Source organism: Tupaia chinensis, unplaced genomic scaffold, assembly GCF_000334495.1.
Source record: "Tupaia chinensis unplaced genomic scaffold, TupChi_1.0 Scaffold000231_1, whole genome shotgun sequence".
In the NCBI taxonomy this organism is placed as follows: domain Eukaryota; kingdom Metazoa; phylum Chordata; class Mammalia; order Scandentia; family Tupaiidae; genus Tupaia; species Tupaia belangeri.
This window is the reverse complement of record NW_006159706.1, coordinates 567,190-589,637: the sequence shown is the minus strand read 5'-3', so window position 1 is coordinate 589,637 and position 22,448 is coordinate 567,190. Positions and strand designations below refer to the sequence as shown.

The 22,448-nt window shown below is 51.2% G+C and overlaps 2 protein-coding genes and 1 pseudogene across 3 annotated transcripts in view; 1 reads left to right on the top strand and 2 right to left on the bottom strand.

Annotated features, from left to right (window-relative positions):
• Positions 1 to 71: 71 nt before the first annotated feature.
• COX6A2 (cytochrome c oxidase subunit 6A2) lies at positions 72 to 14,770 on the bottom strand. 2 transcript variants are annotated; one of them, XM_027771690.1, is made up of 4 exons: positions 14,648 to 14,770; positions 7,571 to 7,706; positions 457 to 593; positions 72 to 223 (listed from the first exon to the last, which is right to left on the bottom strand). In XM_027771690.1, the coding sequence occupies exons 2-4, from the start codon at positions 7,599 to 7,601 to the stop codon at positions 140 to 142; spliced, it is 252 nt and encodes an 83-aa protein (XP_027627491.1). In that variant the 5' UTR covers positions 7,602 to 7,706; positions 14,648 to 14,770; the 3' UTR covers positions 72 to 139. The 2 variants fall into 2 exon arrangements, with proteins under 2 accessions (XP_027627491.1, XP_006148169.2); XM_006148107.3 differs by lacking the exons at positions 7,571 to 7,706; positions 14,648 to 14,770 and adding an exon at positions 706 to 847 and having other exon boundaries at positions 73 to 223.
• On the bottom strand, positions 12,180 to 14,639 carry LOC106734836 (zinc finger protein 135-like; annotated as a pseudogene).
• A 172-nt stretch (positions 14,771 to 14,942) lies between the features above and the next one.
• Positions 14,943 to 22,448, top strand: part of ARMC5 (armadillo repeat containing 5) — a gene marked incomplete in the record, with an annotated part of 8,665 nt that continues 1,159 nt past the window's right edge. The window contains 6 exon segments of the mRNA XM_027771689.1: positions 14,943 to 15,814; positions 18,324 to 18,431; positions 18,514 to 19,300; positions 20,848 to 21,347; positions 22,126 to 22,258; positions 22,358 to 22,448. Coding sequence (XP_027627490.1) covers positions 15,340 to 15,814; positions 18,324 to 18,431; positions 18,514 to 19,300; positions 20,848 to 21,347; positions 22,126 to 22,258; positions 22,358 to 22,448 — 2,094 coding nt within the window.

Sequence of the window (22,448 nt, the reverse complement as noted above, 5' to 3'; positions counted from 1 at the left end):
CGCTGCCCTGTGCGCATGCGCAGAGTGGAAGCCCCACAGCCGCGCCCACATCCACCCCCACAGCCGCCCAGTCGCCCCCAAAGAACCTGCGCTCCAAGCTTCCATGTGTTTATTGCGCCCTGAGGCATGGCCTGGGGCCTCAGGGATGTTCGTAGCCTGTGGGCAGAGGATTGACGTGGGAATTGTGGAAGAGAGTGTGGTTGCCGTCCCCCCAGGCGAAGGGCTGTGGAGAGAGCGGAGGAGGGGAGGGTCAGCGCGGTCCACCCTCTGCCCCGCACCCCCAGTGCCCAGGCCCCGCCCACAGGGCGCCCCCACTGCCCAGGCCCCGCCCACAGGGCGCCCCCACTGCCCAGGCCTCCTGCTGTGCTTACCTTGGTGCGGATGCGGAGGTGGTGGTAGGGGATGAACCCCCGCCCGCAGGTCGCCCCCACTGCCCAGGCCTCCTGCTGTGCTTACCTTGGTGCGGATGCGGAGGTGGTGGTAGGGGATGAACTTGGGGCGCTCGCGGTGGCCCGCGTGGAGCCAGGAGTTGAGGGTGCAGAGGCCCACGGCAGGGAGCGCCAGCACGAAGGTCAGGAGGCGCCAGGTGCTGGCTGGGTGGGGGAGAGGCGAGGTGAGACGTGGGCCCCCTCCCGCCCCCACCAACGTCTGGTGGAACAGGAGCAGGTGGGCGAGGGCAGGAAGCCCCAGGCTGGCCCCACTCACCTCCTGCCCCGCCATGGTCTCCCTTGGCTGCGCTCGCCAAGCCCCGACTCAAGGACCTCAGAGGCAGAGCCATTGCGGTGGGAGAAGCTGGGACCAAGGACACTGTCCTCTCACTCTCCTTCACCGAGGCCTGGGAGCCCTCCCCCTCTGTGGGCCAATCACCTGTTGCGTCTAGAACACGGGCGGCTATTTTTAGGGGGTTTCTATATTTAAAATGGGACCAGACTGGTGCAAGGTCCTCTCCAGGCAGCTGTTCTAAGTGCCTCCTATTTTGACAAGAGGACATTTAAAGCATAAGAAGTCATTTTTTACAGGTGCAGAAAACGTTTTATTCAATATTTTATTCCTGGTGGCTGGCACGGGTTAGGCCTTTAATAAATATTTGTAGAATGAATTGTCTTTTTGAGTCGTGGATTTTCTTTCAGCTATAAATTGTATAAATTGTACCTTAAATCATTTTTATGAAGTTTACCTACACAGCAATGTATTAGCCTAGGGGCTGACGGGTAACTGTAGCTCAGTGTATGTATTATTCACAGTTCTTTGCAAGAGCAGGACTCCCTTTGGTTTTTTTTTTTCTTTTTTCTTTTTTTGGAGAGGTTTTCGCTATAGGGCATGTGCGCTTGCCAAACAGACAGAGAGAGACATAGAGACAGACAGAAATCACTCTCCCAGGGGGGATGGCCACGCAGCAATCCCTTCTCCTCCATTCTCCTATCGGGATCTTGGGCACGCACACACACGCACCCGGCATGAGTTTTAAGCCACCAGGTCCGGGACTCAAACCGTGGTCGACTACATGGGAGTCCAGCAACATAGCCGTTATGCTAACTGCTGGTCCCCCTTTGGTTTCTTTGTAAAAGAATTCTTTATTTTATTTACTTAATTATTATTATTATTATTATTTAAATTTGACCAGAGAGAGAGAGAGGGAAAGTGAGAAAGCAAGCTGTCAGGTCTGGGACTCAAACCATGATCACCCATGTGGGAGTCCAGCACCTTTAACCACCATACCACCTGCAGGCCCCTTCCCTCTGGTTTAAAAACTAAGCAAACGAGGACCTTAGGTACCTTTAGGTATCTCGTTATGGCCAGAAAAGCCTGCTGTCTGACCATTCTGTGGGCCAGCTGCAGTGAGATGCCAACCCAGCTCCACTGCTGCTCTCGGGGTGCCGGCACCATCCTTAATGCTGTCCTGGAAAGCTAGATTCTTCACCTTACTCCTCTTGAACACTGATTCTTCGTAATGCGTGTATCATTGGAGTCCTCTCTTCTGAATCTGTGAATCATCCTGGGTGCACCAATTGTCAATACCTGGGTCATTGCTGGGCCCTAGCTGTGGGAAAGGCTGGGAAATTGAATTCTGGTTTCTGCCTCAGTGAGCCAAGAATTATATTGGAAGGAAAAGCCCCAAATACAGGAGGAGTATTTTTTTAGAAGTTTTTGCCATAGGGTATGTATACTCACCAGAGAGCTAGACAGAGACAGTGAGAAGGAAAGTGAGAAATGACCCTCCAGACGGGGAAGGCCACATCACTATCCCTTCTTCTCCATTCTCCTCCCTGGATCTTGGCACACAAGCACATGCACCCAGCATGAGTTTTAAGCCACTGGGTCCAGGACTCAAACCACCATCAGCCATGTGGGAGTCCAGTGATATAACTGCTATGCCATCTGCTGGCCCCTATAGGAGAAATATTTACAAGTTGCCAGGCAACCACAAACCTGACAAGCATCTACTACTACAAGGTGTGTCATTTTAATCTGAATTTTCTGACTACTTGGAAGAAAACAAAAGCCTACATGAACCCTAGATGTAAGCAGATCACTAGAAAGCCACAAGGCGTGGCAGAGAGATGTCTGTCATGGTCACTTACAGCCTTAGCACCCAGCAGGAAAGCTGGCTTGAAGTAGGTGTGCTAAAAATATGTGTTTCGTGAATGTTCGAACCATGTTAATACTTTTTATTAACCCTATAGAAATGCCTCTTCAGAACTATAATCAGACAAGATGCCTCCAGCTTTGATCTAAGACAGATGTCCCTAAGAGGAATTTAAATGTAAAAGGAAATTAATTGTATGGACATTATCTAAAATTAATATATAAAAAATAAGGAAGATGCATTTTCTTTTCTTAATCTTTTTTTTTTTTTTTGGCAGGTACATTTTCATAAAGGGGCTTTAGACCTTTCACGAAGGTGTTCCTCCTGTTGGTTCTAAACTAAACACTAGCTTTCAGCTAACTTCCCTAAACTTCTCCTTTTAAAAAATAATCTTGTTGGGGCCAGCAGGTGATGGTGGTTGGGGCGCTGGACTCCCACATGGCCGACCATGGTTTGAATCCCAGATCTGGCTGCTCACTTTCTCACTTTCTCTCTCTCTGTCTCTCTCTGGTGAGCACGCATGCTCTCTAGAAAATGTAAACATGATAATAAGGGGCTAGCAGGTGGCATAGTGATTAAGGGTGCTGGACTCCCACATGGCCAACCATGGTCCAAGTCCTGGACCTGGCAGCTTGCTTTCTTACTTTCTCTCTTTCTCTCTCTCTCATGTACACACTCTGTCCCTCTCTGGTCAAATTTTAAAATATAAATTAATTAATTTAATTAAAATAATTCTAAAATAATAAATTGAATTAAATAAATAATGATAAAAAAAACTATGGCTCCTAGAGAAAACAGAAATGAAGGGGGTATTTCTTCCTGAAAGGGTCCTAGGCTCCCTTTTTTCCCAGACAGTCCTTCAGACATTTGTTGGTCATTGCCAAATAGTTCCCTGGAATTACCATCCCCTTGTTCCCAGCTTAGAAGCTCCCATGAAGAGCTTTTCTTGCTCTACTTGGAGAACGCCCCTGGGCTGCTGCCATCCCCTGTGGCTGTCGCCCCCACGTGGTCACTTGCCAAATACCCAGAGGCTGTTCGGTAGTCTGTGCTTTTCAAGGCTGCTGGGGGTTTTGCTTTAACCACCTCTGTGTAAGGCTTGCCGCACCCTCCCCTGCAGCCTCTGTACCCACCACTGTTACATAAATTCTCTTGCATGCTATTCATAAACTGGGTTGTTGCCAAGCTTCCAGTTTCTTTTTTTTTTTGGAGAGATTTTCACTATAGGGCGCGTGCGCTCGCCAGACAGAGACAGAAAGCGAGAAATCACCCCCCAGGGGGGATGGTCACACCGCAATCCCTTCTCCTCCATTCTCCTCTCGGGATCTTGGGCATGCACGCACACACACCTGGCGTGAGTTTTAAGCCACCAGGTCTGGGACGCGAACTGCTGTAGACTATGTGGGAGTCCAGCGACATAGCCATTACGCTAACTGCTGGTTCCCAAAGCTTCCAGTTTCTTAAAGCTTTTCCTTTGCTTTAAGGAGAGGAAAGAATGAACTCACCAGCTGTTTTAAGTTTATTCTTTAATTTTTAAAAAAACATTTGCCAGAAGGCATGTGCACCCACTGGGAGGTGAGGGGGAGAAAGCAGCGCTGCTAGGGAATGGACACACCACAATCCCTTCTCTTCTATTTCTCCTTTTGGGTGTTTCTCAAACAGATGAATCCAGGACTCATACTATGCAGCCAGCCATGCAGGATCCATGCCATGGGCTAGCCCAAGTCTAACCTCTAATGGACAATTAGTAGTTGTGTCTATTGGGACCGGCAGGTGGCGTGGTGGGTAAGGGCGCTGGACTCTCCCATGGTTGACCCCAGTTAGTCCCAGACCTGGTGGCTTGCTTTCTCTCCTTCTCTTGCTCTCTCACTCTATCCCTCTCTGGCCAAATAAATAAATAAATAAAGTTAAATAAAATAATTCTTCAAAAAATAATGCTCGTGTACATGTAGGGGGTACAGCGTGTGATGTTTCTGTAGATATGTATACATTGTGGAATGATCAAATCAGGCCAATTAGCATAGCTATCAGCTCGAATATTTATCATTTCTTTGCAGTAAAAACATTTAAAATCCTTTTAGCTGTTTTGAAATATATCATATGATTAACGATGGTCACTGGGCTGAGCGACAGGACTCCAGAACTTATTTCCCCTAGCTGACCCATGGCTCCCCTTCCCCCATATATCCCCTCTGCCCCCAGCCCTGGGAACCTTCAGCGCTACTTACCTGACCCTTATTTCGGGCTCTGATCTCCCACCAAGCCTGAAACTTACGCTGCCACCAAGGTCATTCCCCTTAATGCCCTGCCATCACTTCAGATGTATGCCAGAAAAATCGCTGACTCCTAATTTCACTTTTTTCAGTTTTTTCAGCTTCGGTTTTTATTCTTGACACCTAAATTTGAAATGTGTAACTTCTCATGATTCATCCCTCTTATTCCTTCTCTTTAAATGGTGGCTCACTCCCTTGACTGATAAGCTGGGGTCGGCAGGTGGTGTGGTGGTTAAGACACTGGACTCCCACATGGGGGAGAACAGTTCAAGTCCCAGACCTGGGGGCTTCCTTTCTCCCTCTCCCTCTCTCTCTCTTTCTTTCTCTCTAGTGAAATAAAATAATAATATTAATTAATTTAATTTAATTAATAATTCTTTTTCTTTTTTCAAAAAAAAAGCCACCAGGGAAATGCAAATTAAAACCACGATGAGGGTCAGCTGGTGGTGCAGATGGCGGTCAGGGCAGTTGGATCCCACATGGCTGACAACACAGTTCAAGTCTTGGACCTGGGGGCGTGAAAAATACCCTGAACACATGTGCATGCGTGCCAAAAATCCTGAGAAGAGAACGGAGTAGAAGGGATTGCTGCATGGCCATCCTCCCTGAGGGGTTCTCACTTCCTCTCTGGCAAGCGCATATACCCTCTAGCAAAAATTTAAAATAAATGTAAAAAAACACAATGAGTAGCACTACCCCAGCTCCCAGGAGGGATGGCCACATTGCAATTCCTTCTCCACTCTCCTCTCAGGATTTTGGCCAAGAACGCACACACGCCCGGTTTGAGTTTCAAGCTGCCAAATCGCGGTCGGCCATGTGGGAGTCCAGCAATGTAACCATTGCACCACTTGTTCGGCCCAGGTCTATTCTATTTGAAATATTTTATTAAATTATAAGTAAAATTAATAGCTTAACTAGTTTGCACTTACAGAGTACTTACTACAATATATGCCAGGTACTAGTCTAAGAGTTTCTACATATTGAATAAGTCTTATAATAACTTTCTAAGATAGGAACTACTACCCTGTTTTACAGATGAAGAAACTGAGGCACAGAAAGGGTAAGTAATTTGCCAGAATCATACATACAAGTGGAAGAACCAAGACCGGAACCATTTGGCTTGAGAGCTTCCTCCTAACTACTATGCTGTAATCTCATTAAGGCAATTCAGAAAAAGAAATCTCCTTTCCTCTATAACTCCACCTCCTCTAAGAGAAACATTTTCACGTTTGCATATTTTGTTCAGGTTTTGCGAACACACATATTTTAACTACTGCATAATCATTGTTTAGATACTGGGACTAGCATTTGGTGTAATGGCTATGTTGCTGGACTCCCATGTCGACCGTGGTTCAAGTCCCAGACCCGGTGGCTTAGACTCACACTGGGCATGTGTGCGTGGTTGCCCAAGATCCCGAGAGGAGAATGGAGGAGAAGGGATTATGACGTGGCCATCACCCCCCTTGGGGGTGATTTCTCATTTTCTGTCTCTCTGCCTCTCTCTGTCTTTCTGGTGAGTGCATGCGCCCTATAGCAAAATCCTCTCAAAAAAAAAAAAAAAATCATAGTTTAGATGCTGAACAAGAATAAGCTATTCCAAACAAAAGAGGCATTTAATTTTACTTTCCTAAAAGATGTGCATTCCTTTTTACTTATGAACATTTTATTTGTTGTTTTGAGTTTTTTGTTTTTGTTTTCTTTATTGCCAGAGGGTGTGTGTGATTTCCATAGAGAGACAGAGAGAGAGACAAAGAAGGAAAGGGAGAAAGTTCCCCTCATGATCAAGCCACAATCCATTCTTATTTCTACATTCTGTTGGGATTTTGTCTCTCAAGCTGCCAGGGCTGGGACTCAAACTGCTTGGCTGGCTATGTGGGATCTGGCTCTCCTAACCCCGAGGCCAAGAAACCAGCCAAGTTTGGAATATTTCTGATGCATTCATTCTTTCATAATGATCGTATTTTAATGGTCACATACAATTCTTTTGTGTTAAATACCACATTTCATTTGTTTCCTTTATGACTGGACTATATCAATAATACAGTAATGCCGTGGTGAGCCTCTCCATGGTGAGCACAGAGTGGATGTTGTCCCTGTTGAGTCTGCTGTGTAGAAATCATTGCCGAAACTGCAGCTGCTGCCCTGTAGAAGAAAGGGCCTCTGGCTTCCGCAGGGCAGCCGTTCTCTGCAGCAGTGTGAATGGGCTGCTGTGCCACCTGCTAGTGCCTGAGACTGGCTCAGCCACAGTGACCCCCCTGCCCTCCCCCACTCGGAGTCGTGACCACAGCAGGTCTGGCAGCTCTTCTCAGGGAGCCAGGGCTCAGGTTAGTGAAATCAGTCTTAGTGACAGTGGAAGGTGTCCCAGGCTGCCAAAAACTTATATCTACTGATGTCAGCCACCACAGCCCATGTTTCGGTGACTGCCGTAGCTGTCCCCTCTTATTACGTTCCTGTCACTGGTGTCATTTCCTTCATCCCTAGATGAGGGCATGCTTTCTAGTCAGTCTGGTTTTGGGTGTTTGCCTGTCTTCTCATTATCTCACACAGGCGGTGGGACATGCCCGGTGCTGAATGGCAGGGCCTCCTGACTGTTTTCACAGGAGGGGACACGCAAAACACGCCACACTGGGATGAAGGATTGAGGCTGCTCCCAGCTGGAGGTGCCCGGCCCAGTGCTTCAGGCCACCTCAGGCCGCTAACAGTCTAAACCTACCTGCGGAGGCCGCGCCGCTGCCTGTGTGCATGCGGGTGCTGCGTGGGGTGGTTGCAAGCAGAACGCAGAAGAGGACTTGGAAATGGTGGCGGGGGCGGGGGTTCTCCTGCCAGGAAGGGCCGCAGCGCACCAAGGGCTGTCGGAGAGAAGAGTTGGGAATGTGAACTAGGGAGTGGAACAACCGGGCCCTAGGAAGACAAGAGAGGGTGGAAAGTTGAAAAGGGCAGTGGAGATGCTCGTCCCATCCCTCCCACTCCTGAAAACACTCACGTGGTGGGGTTCATGGAACTCCCACCAAATGTTCCCTATTGACTGGGGAGGGCCTTGCAGAGGCGTCCCCTCGGCAGAAACGTCCCCTCCTCCAGGTAGACGGCAGCAGGTCCGGGCTGCTGACCTTCAGCCAGCTCTTAGAGCGATCTGTGCCTGCGTGCTTCCGGCAGGACACCCAGGGGCGCAGCAGAGCCGGAGCGGGTCACCTGCACTCTCCGGAGAGGGCGATACCCTCTCCAGCGCGGGAGGCCATCAGCCGCGCTGGAGAGGGTCCCAGCACTGTGAGGGCCGGCCCCTAAGGACCCACTACAGCTCGGAAAGGTCCCCGCTCTGGGAAGGGGGTGCCGCTAGGGGTCCTCGGCCGCCAGCCTCCACGGGGCATCCTGGGAAACGCAGTCCCTACAAGGGGCCCTGGGAAGGCGAGGGGCAAAGGCCCTGGCACCTGAAACCCACGTTTACGGGAGTCCCGAGGGCACCCGGACTAGGACTCGGAGGGTCCCGGCGTCCTCACTCACCCCGCCCTCCGCCTTGGGAGCTCATTCCTGCCGCACCTACGACGAAGGTAACAACTACTGTTACGTGCGACACATGGATGGATCTCAAAATTATGTCGAACCAGAGAAGCCAGATGCAAAACAATACAAACATGAAAGATTAATCTATAAGGGCAGAATGTACATCAATGTTACCTGGGGAACCAGCAGTTAGCATAATGGCTACGTTGCTGGACTCCCATGTAGTCGACCATGGTTCACGTCCCGGACCCGGTGGCTTAAAACTCACGCCGGGCGCGTGTGCGTGCGTGCCCAGAATGGAGGAAAAGGGATTGCGGTGTGACCATCTACCCTGGGGGGTGATTTCTCACTTTCTGTCTCTATGTCTCTCTCTGTCTGTCTGGCGAGCGCACACGCCCTATAGTGAAAAAAAACTCTCAAAAAAAAAAAAAGTTCCCTAGGGCTGGGTGGGGAGGGAGCGGCTCCCACAAAACAAATTCCTCCTGTCCCCTGGACTTCCCAAGACAGGGCGAAACAGAGCAGCGAGCCCACGGCTCTGCCGCTTACGAACCGCCCTCCCTAACGATTATAGAATGCGGGAGGAAGTGGCTAGGAGGGAATCTCCTCGGCGACAGGTTTTACGTCCCAGCGCATCGCGACAGTTCAGGCCAAGCCGACAATGTTTTGACCACCTGCTTGGAGGAGCTGGAGACACCTGCAGGCTGGAGCCTGACGCCGGAGCCGCGCGCACGCGCAATTCCCGCCCCGCCCCGCTACTCCCCCGCCCCGCGCGCTCCCGCCCCTTTGCTCCCAGATACGCGCCTGGCTTGGGAATGGAGAGGAACGGAATGACCTGCCCAGGGCCGAGCGACCGCGCCCCCTAGGGGTGAGAAAGTGAGAGGAGTTCAGCCGGAAGGCGGGGAAGGCATAGAACGGCGCAGGTTGACGGGGGACATTGGGGTAGATGGGCTGGGATTAGGGTGAGGCAAGTTATGGACTGGCCTTTGGCGCCAAAAATCTTCTCAAGATAAATAACATTTTAATGAAGTAGTTCAAAACACCAAAATTAATGCCAAAAAATAAATTCATGATGAACAAAATATCCAGATTTTAAAGACAGGATTTTGTCCTGCACTTTCACGACCTTATCTCACCTACCTCACCTCACTTACCTCACCTGCCTCACCTTAACCCTGGCCCTGGTTCCACTAAATGTTATTTCCAAATACAGGCGGCTGGCACAGGCTGATCTTTAAAAACAAGATTGCATTAATATATTTATTTTGGGACCAGCAGGTGGCGTGGTAGCTAAGGTGCTGGACACTCCCACATGGCTGACCACAGTTCAAGTCCTGGACCTGGCAGCTTGCTTTCTCACTCTTTCTCTCTATCTCTCTCTGGTCAAATTAAAATAAATGAACGAATAAATAAAATTAAATAAATAATTATATTTTTTAAAAATATATTTATTTTGATCACCAGGTACTTTGGCATCCCTTTAAATTTTGTAATAGTCTCGTGTCTCACACTTGTTACCCTAGTCCCACCTCTGCCAAGTGTCCTCAGGTTTTGGAGCCATTCTCTCCCCTGGTACTAGGAAATGTGTCATATCTCAAGAGGACCCTGATTATAGTCTGATTTCTGTCACCACCCACCGAGTGACTTTGGGCTAGTCGTGTCCCACCCAGTCTCAGTTAGCCCTTATAAAATTGAGAGTCCAACTAGATGATTGAGGGGGTCCTAGTAGCTCTAAAAAGCACCAGGTGGCCTCGTCGTTCAGGTGCGGGATCCCCACATGGCCAACAGCTATTGGAGTACTGGACCTGGCAGCTTGAAAATTATGCCAGAGGTGTGTGTGTGTGTGTGTGTGTGCATGTGAGCATGAAGTCCCAAGAGGAGAATGGAAGAGAAAAGATTGCATTGTGGGTAGAACCTGTAGGGGGCTGATTTGTCTTTTTCCTTCTCTGGATCTCTCCCAAGAGCACATGTGCTCAATGGCAAAAACCTAAAAAAATGAATAAATAAATAAAATAAAAAGTAATGATTTTCAGAGTTGAATAAAAATACAAAGAAATTTTACTAGAAACTTTGTAACTACTTATGAGTACAAACCACTCCTAGCAGCTTTGTTCCTAGTGATATGGGAATGTTTGGTGATCAAACTCATCACCCATCCCAGTTCTTGTCCAATGCTCTAGAAGAATTAGAGATGTAGACACAGAGAGGGGATAGCAAAACAGAGTTTATTAAGGGAGGGATGGAAGAACAGAGCTCCGATGTAGGGAGAGGTCTGCCGAAGGCGAGCTGGAGGTGAGGAGTTTTTTAGCTAAGATTTGCAGTAAGGGGCTGACTTTGTGTTAAAGTGGGCTTTAGAAAATAGTTACATGACAGGACCAGCAGTTGATGTAACGGCTGTGTCACTGGACTCCCATGTAGCCAACCGTAGTTCAAGTCCCAGATCTGGTGGCTTAAACTTAACACTGGGAGCATGTGCGTGCATGCCCAGGATCTCAAGAGGAGAATGGAGAAGGATTGTGGCGTGGCCATCCTCTCTGGGGGGTGATTTCTCGCTTTCTGTCTCTCTGTCTCTCTGGCAAGCACGCACACACACCCTATAGAAAAAACCTCTCCAAAAAGAAAAAAGAAAAGAAAAGAAAATAGTTACATGATAGTCTGAGTGAGTTATCACCCTATTCTTCATGTGGTCAGCAGACCATAGCGATCTGTACTTCTAGTTAGAATATTGATACTAAATAGAAACTGTTGTCCTTAGCTATAGTTGCTTTGAGTCCCATTGTAGCCACCTTTTGGCTGTGAAAATTTAGCTATTGTGACTCCATCTTGGGCCTTTACCTTGTCTGTGTACTTAATAGCCCTATCTCCTGCCTTATTAGCAAGGAGTCATAAATTCTTTAGAGACATGTAAAAGGGGTATGTATTGTACATTAACCAGATCATAGAGTATAAACACAGAGGTTTATTGGTTTTGTTTTTTGGAGGGTTTTGTGGTTTTTTTGAGAGTTTTTTGCTATAAGGCAGATGTGCTCACCAGAAAGCCAGAGAGAGACAGAGAGACAATAAGTGAGAAATCACTCCCCAAGGGGGATGGTCACACCACAATCCCTTCTCCTCCATTCTCCTCTCAGGATCTTGGGCACGCACACATATGCGCCCAGTGTGAGTTTAAGCCACCTGGTCTGGGACTCGAACCACATTTGATTACATGAAAATCCAACGACATAGCCATTACACCAACTGCTGGTCCCAACACAGAGATTTTGTTAAAAAGAAAAACACAGGGGACCAGCATATACATAGTAGGCACTCAATTAATAGCTGTTATGATCAGGTCCTATTTATATTGCTCACTAGAGGACTTTGGGTCTCAGTTTTTTCAGAGTTGCATGGAGTGAGTGTCAAGTGTTGAAAATGTACCCTGCAAAATCTGTAACTGCACACAGATGTTGGGTATGTGGTAGGGGTGGGTGAGGGAGGAGGATTTGTTTGCAAAATCCCATCCATAGGCCTCCATCTCTCTTAAACTGCAGAAAATAGGTCTTGACTAGAACGGGTAGACAGGCCAGACTTGGAAGCAAGAGGGATTTTTATCTTTCTTTTTTCCTTTCTTTCTTCCTTTTTTAGAGATTTGTGCTATAGGGCGTATGTGTTTGCTGGAGAGACAGAGAGACAGAAAGTGAGAAATCCGCCCCCAGCGGGGATGGTCACGTCGCGATCCCTTCTCCTCCAGTCTCCTCTTGGGATTTGGGGCACAGACGCACATGCTCCCAACATGAGTTTCAAGCATCCAGGTTCAGGACTTGAACTGCTGTCATCATGTGGTAGTCCAGTGACATAACACTATGTTATTGGCAGGCCCCGAGGGATGGGTTTTTAATCCAACAGGAATTTAGCCTTCACTGTGCTCTGAGCTGGGAGTAGAAGCAGCCTCACTGCCCACACATGTGACCAGTGTTAGGCCAGAGATGACAGACACATTTGTTTTGGCCCTCTTGGTGTTTGTGTTTAAACAGCTAAACCACATTTAAATCAGATGTTACATCAAAACCTAAATTTCTACGTTTTGTTTGTTTTTCTAGATGAGAAGATCCTGTTACATTGGCTCTTTCCAGCAATACTTTGTTGCACAGTAACTGCCCCGGTCATGGACAGTTCCCAGCCCTCTGGGTTGTGTCCCCAGTCTGGCATGTTTCATTCCCTGACAGAAAGGCATTTGGGGTTATAATCTCCATTATGGGGAGAAGGCCTCTTCCATGTAGAAATGCCACAGTGTCCTTTTTCTTCACCCCTTCCTGCCCTACCTTCCACTTTGCTTCTCTCCTAGCACTCTTCAGGGACAGATGTACCCTTCCTTCCCGGGCCTGTCAGTCTGCTTGATGCCACTTCTACTCTGGAGGTTAATGTCCCCCATTCCCCTGCCATTGCACTTGTCACAAGGGCTTGCATGACTTCTGGCCCCATTTCTCTGAGAAGAGATTGCTCTTGGTGTGATTAATTCCATCACTCGCTCAGCCTATGAAGAGATTGGGTCAACAGCTGCTAGGGGTAGAAGCATCTGGAGGCAGCTGGGAAGTTCTAGACACCTGCTGCCATCTAAAACCTCTCCCTCCTGCTGGCAGCTCTTCTATATCCACAGCCTTTTATCTGCAAGGGCTTTCTGAAGGCAGTGTTCATAGCTCTAGCATTCTGATTTCTTCCAGCCTGGGTTTCCTTCACTCAGCTCAAAAGTCCTGGAAGATGTGGAGGCCCAACCAAGCCCCATTATCAACCCTTGAAACTGGTCCCCAGAGCAGCAGGTCTGTTTAGAGATCTTGGTCCCTTCAGGCTCCCTGAGGACTAGACAAATGTCAGCTGAAGTTTGGGCTAAAACTAAAGTCAGGGATATTTTCAGAGGCAGCCATCCTGGTGTGTTCACTGGTCCTGGCCCAAGCTGGAGCTGTGGGCAAAGGTCTCACCACACTGCAGGCAGACGAAGGGCTTGTCACCACTGTGGGCCACCTGGTGGATGAGTAGGTGGGAACTCTGGCTGAGGCTCTTGTTACCTCAGTGCAAGCATTAAGGCTTCCGGCCTGTGTGTGTGTGTGTGCTGGAGCCATAGCAGATCTGAACTGTCTACGAAGTCTTGCTGCAATCAGGGCACTTATAGGACTTCTCACCCATGTGCGTTGGTATTTAAGGAACTTGGAGCTGTGGTAGAAGCTTTTGCCACATTCTGGACAGACATAAGATCGTTCACCTAAGTGGATGCACTGGTACTCAGTGAACTGGGTGTGCTCACTAAAGCCACAGCCACCTTCGGGACATCTGAGGGGCTGCTCTCCATTGTGGGTGTGCTGGTGTCACAGGCAGTCCGAGCTGTTTGTGAAGTTCTTGCCACACTCACAGCAACCCTAGGGCTTCTCCCTCATGTGATAATGCTGGTGCTTGATCAGATAGGAACTGCAACCAAAGCTGTCACCACGCCAGGCACAGTGGTAGGGCTTCTCACCTGTGTGTGACTGGGTGCTGCAAAAAGCTTGAGCTAAGGTAGAAGCTGTTGCCACAGTTCCCACGACGGTGGGGTTTCTCACCTGTGTGCATGCACTGGTGTTGGATCAGGTTTGAGCTAACACTGAAAGTTTTAGCACACTCAGCACAGGCAGTAGGGCTCCTCACCTGTGTGCACCCATTGGTGTTTAACGAGGTCTGGGCTGTGTTAAAAGCCTCCCCACACTCTGGACACTTGTGGGGCCGCTTACTTGAATGGGAACAGCCAAGCAGAATGAGGTTGGAGCTGAGGCTGCAGCAATGACCAACCATGCTCCCAACAGGGAGTATTTTTCTTTTTTACCAGTGTGAACCCGGTGGTGCTTAACCAGATCTACGCCATGGAAGCAGCTCTGGCCACATTCTGAACGGCTGTATGGCTTGTCACCCGCATGGCTGCTTTGGTGGTGAATGAGGTCAAGAAGGCAGGCTGCGGTCAAACCACGCTACTGACAGTCGAAGGCTTTGGGGATTGCAGGATAGTTGTTCTTGACAGGGGCTTCTTTCTGGAGACCAGGTCCTGACCTACATAGATAATGCAGGCCAAGCAGCATTTCCTGGGCGGCCGCTGCCCCAACCGCACAAGGAAGGGCCACTCAGGCAGAACAACCTCACAATCCAGGGGCGACCTAGGGGCTCCGGGGTATCCTGATGTCTCGTTTCCCTGACACTTGGCTCTGTCCAGGTTCTCCCTAGCCATTTCTGGCGCCGCTGACTTCATCACAGTCAAGGAGAGCCCCGTTCCTGAAATATCAACTACTGAACTTACCTGCAGAAACAGAACGGGGACCTATGGATCCAGCACCGGAAACGGAAAGGTCCACAAGTCCTGTCGCTCTAGGAAGCGAGAGCGAACTTTCTCAGTAGGTTTAACCCTCTCATTCTCCTGGCCAAGCGAGAGCTAGCCACTGCGGTCGCTGTCAGGAACTTGACACGTTCGGCCTGGCTCAGGGTTCTCGGAATCCGTCAGCCCGGACTTCGGAACTCCGACCGCGGGTGGGGGTGCGAAACAAACCCGAAGGAAAGGCGGTCCCTGCCAAGGACGCGCCGGGGGTGAAGCAGCCAAGTCACCCGGAACATCACGGTACGAAAGCTCCATAGTTGGATGACTGAGTTCCCCAGAGGCACCATCACCAGGCTGAAGCCTCCTGAAGTTTCCCATCTGCTCTAAGCTAGGCAACTACTGTTCCGCTTGGCTTGGACTACGTATTCCAGTATGCACCGCATGCGTCTCGAATTCGCACAGTGAATAGATAACCACCACTCCCCACGTGCATTCTACGACTGTGCTAGAAGCGAGTTCAGAAATTCAGAACTACAACTTCCGACCTGCAAGCTAACTGCGGCGGCGCTATTTAAAAAGCGTCAGAGAGGAGGTGCCTGGCCACGCCTCTCTCTTCCAGTTCCGCTCTCTCCTGTTAAGCGGAGAAGAGCAGGGAGGAGCTTGAGGCCCGGGTCAAGATGGCGGCTGCGAAACCAACCCTCACGGACTCGCTCTCGTTCTGCCTCGCACAGCTCACGGCGGCGGCCGGGGAGGGCCTGGGTGGGGGAAAGGAACCTGCTACCAACGAGACACCCCTGGGCCGCGCGCTCTTAGCCCTCCGCACGCGCCACATCAAGGCAGCGGGAGGAATCGAACGCTTCCGGGCACGGGGCGGGCTCCGCCCCCTTCTCGCTCTGCTGAGGCGAGCGGCGGCAGCGGGCCCCGCCCCGTCCCCGGCAGGCCCTGGCTCCGCCCCCTCGGTCGTGTCAGCTGCTTCTGCTGGCTCCGCCCCCTCGTCGGTTCCCGCCCCCTCCGCTGTGCTGGCGTCGACGCCTTCGCCGCCAGTGCGCCTGCGCAAGACGCTGGACTTGGCGCTCAGCATCCTTGCTAACTGCTGTACGGAAGGGGCGTGCCGGGCTGAAGTGCGCAGACTCGGAGGCATTCTTCCTTTGGGTAAGTGCTCCGCCCCTATTTCCTAGACAGGTTCCACTGGCCCCTCCATCCCTGTCTGCCTTGGCTGTCTTGAGTTCTTTGTGCCATAGTTTGGAATAGCGTGCTTCGTGACTGTGCAGCGCCCCTATCTCAAACCGTCACGCCCCCCTGACGTCGCTGCTATACAGATTATACCTGAGCCCTCCCAGATAAGATAATTACAGCCATTGTCTAGGTATTGGTTGTCAGGCACTCTCCTCGTATGTGGACTGGTGGACGCTGAAAGGTTACTTGGTGGCTTCTCAGGTGATTCTTATCCGCCACTTGTGAGGGCAGTCACAGTGAACATAGTAGACACCCAGGACCTACTGTGTGTCTGGTCTGGGCAAAGGTCTGAAGCCCTGCTTGGTGAGCTGGAAGTCAAAAAGTATAGTGATTCGGGGGAACCAGCAGTTAGCGTAATGGCTATGTCGCTGGACTCCCACGTAGTCGACCGCGGTTTGTGTCCCAGACCCGGTGGCTTAAAACTCACGCCGGGCGCGTGTGCGTGCGTGCCCAAGATCCCGAGAGGAGAATGGAGGAGAAGGGATTGCGGCGTGACCATCCCCCCTGGGGGGTGATTTCTCGCTTTCTGTCTCTATGTCTCTCTGTCTGTCTGGTGAGCACACGCGCCCTACAGTGAAAATCTCTCCAAAAAAAAAAAAATCCCTTGTTGTAAAATGGGAAAACTTTAGAAAATAACTTCACAAAAGTAGAGTAGGAGAGAAAATGAACTACAATCGCAGAACACAGATACTCTAAACATGGACTGAGTATTTCAAGTTATTAGAAAATGAACACAGTACAAGAACAAGTCCCAACAAAGGAGAGAGTAAGCTGTTCTGTTTCTTAGCTAGCTAAATTGGTGCCTCCTCGTGGCAATGCTGTGAACACAGTTATTTATTGCCTGCCCTCTATGAAATATGCAAATTTTGGTGAAATCTACACTTTTTGGATAAAGTGAGGCATTGTATATTTAAAACTTGCATAAAATGCATCAGGAATATCCTGTATTTGACAAGATGCCTGGCATGTTTAGCAGTCTTTAATAAATAGTACCTTTTGAGTCTAGCCAATGGTGTATTGGTTATGTTGCAGGACTCCCACACAGCGGACCATGGTTTGAATCCTGAACCCACTGGCTTGAAAATCATGTTGGACACTTGTGCATGTGTGTCCAAGATCCTAGGAGGAGAATGAAGGAGAAGGGATTGTGGCATGGCCTTCCCCCCCAGGATGTGTGTGTGATTTCTCATTTCTCTCTCTCTCTCTCTCTCTGATAAGCTCGCGTATCCTATGGCAAAAACCTCTAAAAGATAAATAAATTTATCTTTTTAATTAATGTATTAATGTATCATCTTATTAATGTATCATCTCTATCATTTGATCACTATTTGGATTTTTAAATATCTTCAGAATTTGTCCATTTCTATCTGTACTTCCACCATGTGCCCAGAGACTGGTACCCCTGTCTTGGGCAGTGCTGGTAGTGACTTAGTTGAAACCATCATTCTTTTGGACTATAGTGATGGCCTCTTTACCACTTTCCCTGCTCTATTTCTTTCCCCCGTAATCCATGGCCATGGCCCTGGCCCTCTTCTTGTCTCTTTTTTTTTTTTTTTTTTTTAAGAGAGAGCTTTGCTTGTTATAGGGAATGTGCGCTCACCAGAGAGAGAAAGAAAGTGAAAAATGACCCCCCAGGGGGATGGCCATGCCACAATCCCTCTTCCATTCTCTTCTCAGGATTTTGGGAATGCATGCTCACATCCAGTATAATTTTCAAGCTGCCGGATCCATTACTCAAATTGTAGTGGCCCATGTGGGAGTTCAGCACCGTAACCCCTAAGCCACCACCTAACCCACGGACCCCTTTGTTAAAAGCCTTATATGACTCCCAGTGCTTTCACAGGAAGTCTTGACTTCCTGGCCTGGCTTTCGAAGCTCTCGGCAAGGTCATAGCACAGACACTGGGTCTAATCTCTGGGCCTTTGTCAAGGTTACTCCCAAGCATGAAATGCCCTGTGATACCCCCATCCACCATCCTTTAGCAGTGACCTACATATTTAGCCCTCTAAACTACTTTAAGTGTTAGCCTTTTTTTTTTTTTTTTTTTTTTCTTTTTGTTTTTCTTTGAGAGGTTTTTGCTTTAAGGCACATACGCTCTCTGGAGAGACAGACAGACAAATAGAAAGCAAGAAGTCACCCTCCAGGTGGGATGGCTACGCCGCAATCCCATGTCCTCCATTCTCCTGTCAGGATTTTGAGCACGCATGCCAAGTGCCTGGTGTGAGTTTTAAGCCACCATATCCAGGACTTGAACTGCAGTCGACTATATGGGAGTCCAGCGACATAACCACTATGCTATCTTCTGATCTCAAGTGTTAGACTCTTTTGAAGGCCTTCCTTGACCCTCTCAGGCCACATTCTTGAGATGGTTGGCAAGAGTGACAATAAGGAGTAGATTCCTCAAGAAGCCAAACTCTCCTTGCAGTGACGATTCTTCAGTGTGTGAAGGCAGACAGCATCCAGAACCGCACAGCCCGTGCTCTGGGGAACTTAGCCATGGAACCTGAGAGCTGTGGGGACATCCACTCTGCTGGTGAGAGGCTGCGACGGTCAGGTGAGAGCAGGGCGTGAGTGTCTGTCCTCGCTCACTCTCCGTCCTCTCCTTCTCCCTCCAGGTGCTGTTCCCCTGCTGGTTGAGAGCCTGACAGCCTGCCAGGACTCCCAGTGCCTACAGAGTGTAGTGCGTGCCCTCCGCAACCTGGCGGACACACCCCAGCACCGCCTGGCCCTGGCACAGCAGGGAGCAGTGCGCCCACTGGCCGAGCTCCTGGCGGCTGCCCCAGACCCTGCGCTGACCTCAGCCTTAGTCCGTGCCCTCTTGGAGCTCAGCCGAGGTTGCTCCCGGGCCTGTGCTGAGCAGTTAAGTCTGGGCGGGGGATTAGGCCCACTTGTTAGCCTGGCTTCCCACCCCAAAAGGGCAGTACGTGAGGCGACCATCCTGATCCTCGCCAACCTGTGTGCCCAGGGCCTTGTGCGGCCTGCTTTGGGCAATGCCGGTGGTGTGGAGGTGCTACTGAGTGAGCTGCGACGGCGCCGGGGCACCAATGGGGCCAGCCCAGCCTCCCAGCAGCCTCTGGTGCGGGCCGTGTGCCTTCTGTGCCGGGAGGCCATCAACCGGGCCCGGCTGCGTGACGCTGGTGGTTTGGAGTTGCTGATGGGCCTGCTGCGGGACCCTCGTGCCAGCGCCTGGCACCCTCGTGTCGTGGCCGCCCTCGTGGGCTTCCTCTATGATACTGGCGCCCTGGGCCGGCTCCAGGCTCTGGGACTTGTGCCTCTCCTGGCTGGGCAGCTGTGTGGTGAGGCTGGCGATGAGGAAGAAGAGGGAAGAGAAGCGGCTTCCTGGGACTTCCCTGAGGAACGGACCCCTGAGCGAGCAGAGGCTGGAAGCTTCCGGAGCCTCAGGTGGGTCCCCACTGCAGGGCTTAGGAGGGGGGTAGGGGTTCATTTCAGCACTGGCCCGCTTTGCTGCTGCCACTCTTATTCTGCCTCAGTAAAGTTTTATCCACTCTGACTCCTGATTCCTTGTTCTTCCCTGGCATCGCTACACCTCCCCTCTGTCTCCCCTTCGACCTCGGCTCTACACCAGCCCCTCTGAACTTTGGGCACCAGGCAGGTTCCTTGGGAGGCGGTCCATGTACTGGTTCAGACGGCGTGTCCAGGAGGCCTAGTTCTTATTCTGTTATCACGTAGGAGCCGAAACATGGGAAGGCGAATTAACTTCTCTGAGCCTCTGACTCCTTGTGTATAGAATGGAGGATAACAACATACATACCCCACAGAGTTGTTGTCAAGGTGTTTTTTCTTGTTTTTGTTTTTGTTTTTTAACTTGCTGTAGGGCACATGCATTCACCAGAGAGAAAGAAAGCTGTGAGAACGCACCCCCTTGGGGATGGTCACACCACAATCCCTCTTCCTCCATGCTCCTCTCGGGATTTTGGGCACGCACACACACACCCCAGCCTGTTTTCCAAGCCACCAAGTCCAGGACTTGAACCACAGAGTTGGCCATGTGGGATCCGACTGCCTTAGCCACCATGCCGCCTGGCTGGCCCTGGCTATTATAAAGATCGAATGTGGCTACATCACCCCTTCCCTGGCAGTAAACGATGCCGGTTAAATGCCAGCCTTCCTGTGGGTCTCTGACCTCATCCCCTACTGTGCTCCCTGGTGACTGCCACTCTCTCCTCACTAGTTACTGAACATGACTGGTGGGTGCCATCTCAGGGCATCTTTGTCAGTGTTCCCTCTGCCTCCGTCTCTCACCGCCTTCCAGTCTTTGTTCAGCACGTCCCTTCTCAGTGGGCACTACCGTCACTACCCTGTTCAAGATGTCAACTCTTCCCTTCCCTGCACTTCCCATCCCTTTACTTTTCTCTGTCATCACGTCACATCACCCTGAGTCCACAGTGGTTTACTTATTTATACTGTTATCTGTTTCTTCTAACTAGAACATAATCCCCCGACGGGACCAGCAGTTGGTGTAATGACTATTTCGCTGGACTCCCATATAGTCGACCGCAGTTCGAGTCCCGGATCTGGTAGTTTAAATTCATTCTGGGCACATGTGCATGCGTACCCAAGATCCCAAGAGAAGAATGGAGAAGGGATTGTGGCATGGCCATCCACCCAGGGCAGTGATTTCTCGCTTTCTGTCTCTCTGTCTCTGTCTTTCTGGTGAGCTCACACGCCCTATAGCAAACACCTCCCCAAAAAAGAATATAATCCCAGGATGAAAGGAACTTTGTTTAGTCCAGTGCTTCTCCTAGCACCTAAAACAGGGTTGGTACATGATAAGCATCTGTAATTGGATGAGGTGCCATGTTTACCCCCACTTCTGTTTCTCCCCTACCCTCCTCTCATCTGCCCTCCTTCTCTGCCCTGGCTTCACTTCCTGTTGCAGGGCCCCTGTCTGGCCCCTGGCTTCAGTCTCGTCTTTCTGCCCTCCACAGATCATGGCTGATCTCCGAGGGCTATGCTGCAGGCCCTGGAGACATCTCTCCAGACTGGTCTCCTGAACACTGTCCACCACCACCAGAGCCAGCAGAGCCAGCCAGCCCCACCCCGGGCCCGACCTCCCTGCGGCCACCCCGTGCACTGCACACGCCAGGCCGCAGCCCTGCCACCACCTCAGAGGAGCCTTGGGGCCGCGAGGGGCCAGCACTGCTGCTGTTGTCACGCTTCTCTCAAGTTCCTGACCCAAGTGGGGCCCTGGTGACTGGCCCAGCACTCTGTGGTCTGCTGGCCTACGTGACAGGGGCCCCAGGCCCGCCAAGCCCACGTGCCCTGCGTATCCTGGCACGCCTCACCTGCAATCCTGCCTGCCTTGAGGCCTTTGTGCGCAGCTACGGAGCAGCCCTGCTGCGTGCCTGGCTGGTGCTTGGCGTGGCTCCAGATGACTGGCCTGCCCCGCGCAATCGGCCCCCTCGCTGCAGCCAGCACCGGGAGCTAGGTACGCTCCCTGCCTCCCTGCCCACAGACAAGGCCCCATCCTCCTCCCTCCTCATGTGTCCTCGGAGGGCCTAGAGCCACACTTTACCACTCACCGTCCCTCTCACTGTCCTTCCCAGCCCGCCATCGAGCAGCCCCAGGCGGCAGGTGGTGCAGGCTGGCCTGGCACACCTCCTCCTCCTTTCCCGCTGCATGCAGAGTTCTGCTCTGCCCTCTGCCCGAGCCTCGGCGCCCAGGTGCAGGTGGTGCGGGCTGGCCTGGCACACCTCCTCCTCCTCCTTTCCCGCTGCATGCAGAGTTCTGCTCTGCCCTCTGCCTGAGCCTCGGCGCCCAGGTGCTCCGATGCCAGGTTTGGCTTCCAGCAGCCTGGAGTCAGGCCTGTCTGCATTTCTCTCCCCTCTTGGCTCTTGCTCTGCAGCGTCCTGCTCACGTGCCCCCAGGCACACTGACCTGTGAGCCCAGGCTCAGGCTCCATATCCTCCCTGGTCCTGCTGCCTCCGGCACTGCGGGGACTGCCTCTGGGCCTCGGCTCAGACTGTGTCAGTCCTCACAGGCCAAGCCTGGTACCCCGACCATTCCACCTTCCGTTCTTCCCCTTGACTTCTGGTTCCAGCATCCTGGCCCATCCCGCCAGGGTGTACAGGGCAGGTGTCCCTCTTCCCTGTGCTGACTTCTTGCCCTGAGGTTTTACCCTCCTTTGTTTCAGGGACCCAGAGTCCTGCCCATCCCACCCTGACCTTGGACACAGCCCCCAGCCTGACCTGCTCTTCCCCCTGCAGGTGAGATGCTGCTGCAGAACCTGACCGTGCAGGCCGAGTCCCCCTTTGGAGTAGGTGCCCTCACTCACCTGCTGCTCTCTGGGAGCCCTGAGGACCGTGTGGCCTGTGCACTGACCCTGCCCTTCATCTGTCGGTAAGGGGTTGTGCGTGCCTTACAGGGGCTGGGGTGTGGGGACAAGGTTGCTATTCCCCAGGCCCACCTGTGCCTGAAATACTCGATTTTGCACCATAGGAAGCCGTCTCTGTGGCGCCGGCTACTTCTGGACCAGGGTGGCCTCCGCCTCCTCCTCACAGCACTAACTCGGCCAGCTCCACACCCGCTC